At 55.1% G+C, this 3,976-nt stretch overlaps 1 protein-coding gene across 1 annotated transcript; it reads right to left on the bottom strand.

Annotated features, from left to right (window-relative positions):
* Positions 1–1,093: 1,093 nt before the first annotated feature.
* LOC104168893 (protein Wnt-11b-like) lies at positions 1,094–3,972 on the bottom strand (the record flags this gene model as incomplete). The annotated part of the gene is made up of 4 exons (XM_009709645.1): positions 1,094–1,268; positions 2,131–2,423; positions 3,070–3,347; positions 3,795–3,972. Coding segments are annotated over 4 exons (924 nt in total), but the record flags the coding sequence as incomplete, so codon positions are not given.
* Between the last annotated feature and the right edge of the window lie 4 nt (positions 3,973–3,976).

Raw genomic sequence — 3,976 nt, 5'->3', positions numbered from 1 at the left:
AGTTGTCCTAGGAAACATGCCAGAGAGAGGTATGATATAGTATATTTATTTAAAAAATGCACACCAGAATCCCACTTGCATTAAGTATAGAGACTACAGGTTCATCCTTATTTCCCTAGAGCCCTGGAGTCGTGTCCTCTCTCCAGGCCAGAGTGCCAGCACACCTGATATTAAGGGGGTGGAAGGAGTGGGCTGAAGACCTTAGTGGTCTAAAAGAAGGGGCAGGAAGGACAAGCCATGAGTATGTCACGCGTTGAGTGGGCTTCCATCTCCAACAGGAGCCCAGAGGGCAGAAGTTACAGTGCTGCCATGGCTGCCTTGTTAATATGAGGCTGCTCGGTGCAGTTTTGCCATGCTGCCCTGCTTCGGCAGCCTCCTGGACCACTCCTGTCCCTAGGTCTCTCTGCTACCATCGGTCATCACCGAGAGCAGCGGCACTCTCCATGCAGGTCATGGGGAGGACTGATGAGTTCTGTCTCCTGGAGCAATAGCTGGTTCTTCCCGTGGTCTTCATTTCAGATGCTGCAAAGGGCACTGGACCAGTATTTGCCCTTGAGGGGGAACGTTCAGTGGTGTTGGGTGAGCCCACAGCAGAAACCTGTCCCCAGAGGAGCTGCCCATGACCCCTTCACCCGAAGCAGTTTCTTCCCCTGCAGCCTTCACCCAATGGACAACTCTCCCCCCCTTCCCATCCATCACTCCTGGCTTTCAGGCCACTGTCAGAAACCTCCTGCAAAGAGACAATGGCAGCCCAGGGTCCCCATTCACCCCTGGAGAAAAGGGCCTGTGCATGCGGAGTGATAAATGGTTTGTCCCCAGCTGGAGACAGAGGGCTGGATACTCCTGATCAGCTGCAGGAGGGCAGCCCTTTGTCTTGCTCTGGAGAGATGGAGCAGAGGTCGGCCTCCGGTCTTAGGCTTCCTGGCAGCTCTCAGTTTGAGATCTTCCATGGTAATGCAAGAGTCCGGGCTTCCCACATAGCCTCCTTCGTGCCGTAGCTCAGAGCATCCCTTGCGGTTGGCGTTCGGTCTCCAGCTGTGCCCCGGAGGATACCAGCGCAAGAGTCCTCCCGCCTGCCGTGACACCTCTGGCGTTACTTACAGACATATCTCTCCACCTTCCGCCGACACTTCTTGCACACCACGTAGCAGCACCAGTGATACTTGCAGTGACACCTCTCCACCACCTCCTCCGTGTAGGTGTTGTACCCGCGGCCACAGCACATCAGGTTGCAACTGTCGCTGCCCACGGAGGTCTTGTTGCACTGCCTGTCGAGAGGAGGATGCACAAGCAGGAGCTGAGGGAGCATCCCTGCCCACCCACGGCGGTGATGCTGACCACAGCTATCCGCCCGGGCCTCCTCCCAGAGCTTACTTGCCCCTAGCAGGAGGCAGCGAGATGCACGGGTCTGTTTGCAAACCAGGGTTGATGTCAGCTCGCGTTACTACGGCGGTGTTTGAGCAGCTGTGGCTGAGGTTGGGCACACTCACTCTGTATCATGCTGGGGACAGGATCTTCCCATGGAGAAGGAAGGGTGGATGGCTGGGACCAGGAACTTCTGCTACTGCTAAATCTAACAGGGATTGCAAGTCACAGCCCTGAGGCAGCCCTGGCTCAGCCTTCAGCTGAGGCTTCCCCATCCCTCTAAAAACTCCCCCTCGCCCTGCAATCGCTCTGCAAAGGAGGCATCTGGGAAGCACCGCAGACTCCCAGGACCGCTGAGCCGTTCTGGTTACCGGCAGGCAGCACCCAAAGGCTTGCAGGGAGAGATGATATTTCCCTCTCTGACTCCTCACTGGATGGATCCTGTGCTGGAGAGTGGAGCTGACAGACTCTCAGTGAGGGCTCTCCCTTGCCTTTACCCCTGCATAACTCTGCAAGAACGACATCTGCCTTCCTGCTCTCCTTGGGACTTTAAGATGCAAAGATTTCGCAGCAGTCCCTGTGGTGTCCCCATCTAGCAGGGGACTGCCCATCCACAGCAACTTCCCGGAGCATGCTCTCAAACCCAATGGTAGAGACACCCATGAAATTAGAGGCTGAGTTAGAGAGTATTTGCAGCAGTTTCTTACCTATAGACACCCATGAAATTAGAGGCTGAGTTACAGCGTATTTGCAGCAGTTTCTTACCTGTCCTGTGTCCCCAGAGATCCCAGGTGGGGATTTGGCATGCAGTAGTCGGGGGAGTTGATGAGATAAACCAGATCCTCCTCTTTCACTGGCCTGACATCCATTTCTTTGGGTATCAGCTGCTTCCTGGGCCCTATGAGCCGGTGGGTCACCTTGATGGCTGCCAGGTACTTGGACTTGAGGTCAAAGGCAATTTCATCCAGGCTCGGCAGTCCCTTCCAACAAGTCTTCACCGAACAGGAGCCTGAAACACCATGGCATTTACACTTGGTATCCAGGGAGTCACTCAGCACCTGCAGAAGACAGGAAAACATGGAATTTGCTTCTGCTTTCTCCTGGTACCCACCCTAGGGATTTATTTGCAAGAGCATCCATCGGAAGGTTCAAGAGATGAAAGAGCTCAGCTGCTTACCGCCAGATTTAAATGAATATAATGGGGCAATCAAGGACTCAGCCCTGCTTCATTCCCCATGTGATAAGAACCTAACCCTTGGGGAGTTCCCTGCCGGAGCTGGCAGTGGGGCTGGGGGCTTCCCTGGCCAGCATGAGTGCAGGATGGCCATGTCCTCGCCTGGGGAACACGCATGCGTGAAAGCATAAAACCCCGCAGTTTTTGTGCAGGGCTGGGGAGCCTAGCTGGGGCTGAGCAGGATGGGCCTCTGTTTCCCAAGAGAGAGGTGGAAAGAAGTACTGGAAGTACTGGTGTGAAGTGGCAAATATCTTGCGCTAGTTGTGGAAAGGGTGCAGGGATGTTTCGGGGGTAGGTAGCAGTGGAGGATGTCCCTGCAAACACATGTAACTCCATTTTAAACATGTAGTTGCCTCCTGACTTTAAGGAGAGCATCCCAACAGCCTGGCCGGAGCCTACCACCTTACATTAGGGACCTCTGCCCCCCCAGGCTGCTGTAAGGTGTGCTGGGTGGTGGGCACCATACCCACCTGCCGCCCCACCGCGTTGTTATGCAGATTCACGGCCTTGAGCGCTTGTGTCCCCAGCTTGCTGGATTTTAAAGGACTGTCAGCAAAAGCGGTGCCAAGCTGGAGGCCGTAGCGCAGGTTGTCCCCGCAGCCACCCCATCTGAAGTCTGGCCCGGGGACCTCCGAGGGGACGGAGCCACAGGAGCAGAGAGGGAGCTCTCCCGAGGTGCAGGCTTGGGCGATGGAGTGTGTGACGGCAGCGGCAGCCAGGGCATAGACGAAGGCGGATTCCCGGGTTCCTGAGAAGAAGAGGGGGAGATGTCCTTCCTCCCTGCCCAGCCAAACACTCCTCTGAAAGATCTCACAATGCAAATGTTTTGTTTTGTTTTGTTTTTTTCCTTGCAACAGGATAAAACCAAGGCCCAGCGTTTTTCTTCCACTGTCTTTTTAACCTGTACCACCCACTATATCATGCTGTCAGCATACAGCCTGTCCCCCCACCTCTTCCCCCTTTTTTTTGGAGCCTCTAGCAACTGGTTTTGTTTGAAATGGAAGTTACTGTCTGTCCTCTCCCGCAGGTCTAAGTTGCACAGGATTAACACCGGTGTAATGGCGGCAAGTTTTCTCCAAAATATATATCTAAGGCTAAACTGAACATCGGCACTGCACATTAAAGCGCTGCCTGAAGTGCCGCCTGCCTGGGGCACAAAGAGGAGCACGAACACAGCGGACGAAGCATCCTTTACCTTTCAGCAGGTCAGGGCCAAAGCTGGGGGCCCGTTGGATGGAGGAGCAGTTCCACCTCATGTCTGCGAAGGTCTTTTGGCAGACGCTCTTGGTCTGGCGGGCGGCCCGGACGATGCTGTGCATGACCTCCAGGTTCCTGCGGCACATCTGGAACTGGTCGGGCACCAGCCCGGCGAGTAGC

This window comes from Cariama cristata, unplaced genomic scaffold, assembly GCF_000690535.1.
Source record: "Cariama cristata isolate BGI_N322 unplaced genomic scaffold, ASM69053v1 scaffold38331, whole genome shotgun sequence".
NCBI lineage: Eukaryota > Metazoa > Chordata > Aves > Cariamiformes > Cariamidae > Cariama > Cariama cristata.
The sequence above is the reverse complement of the archived record's forward strand: the minus strand, read 5'-3'. Positions and strand labels throughout refer to the sequence as shown.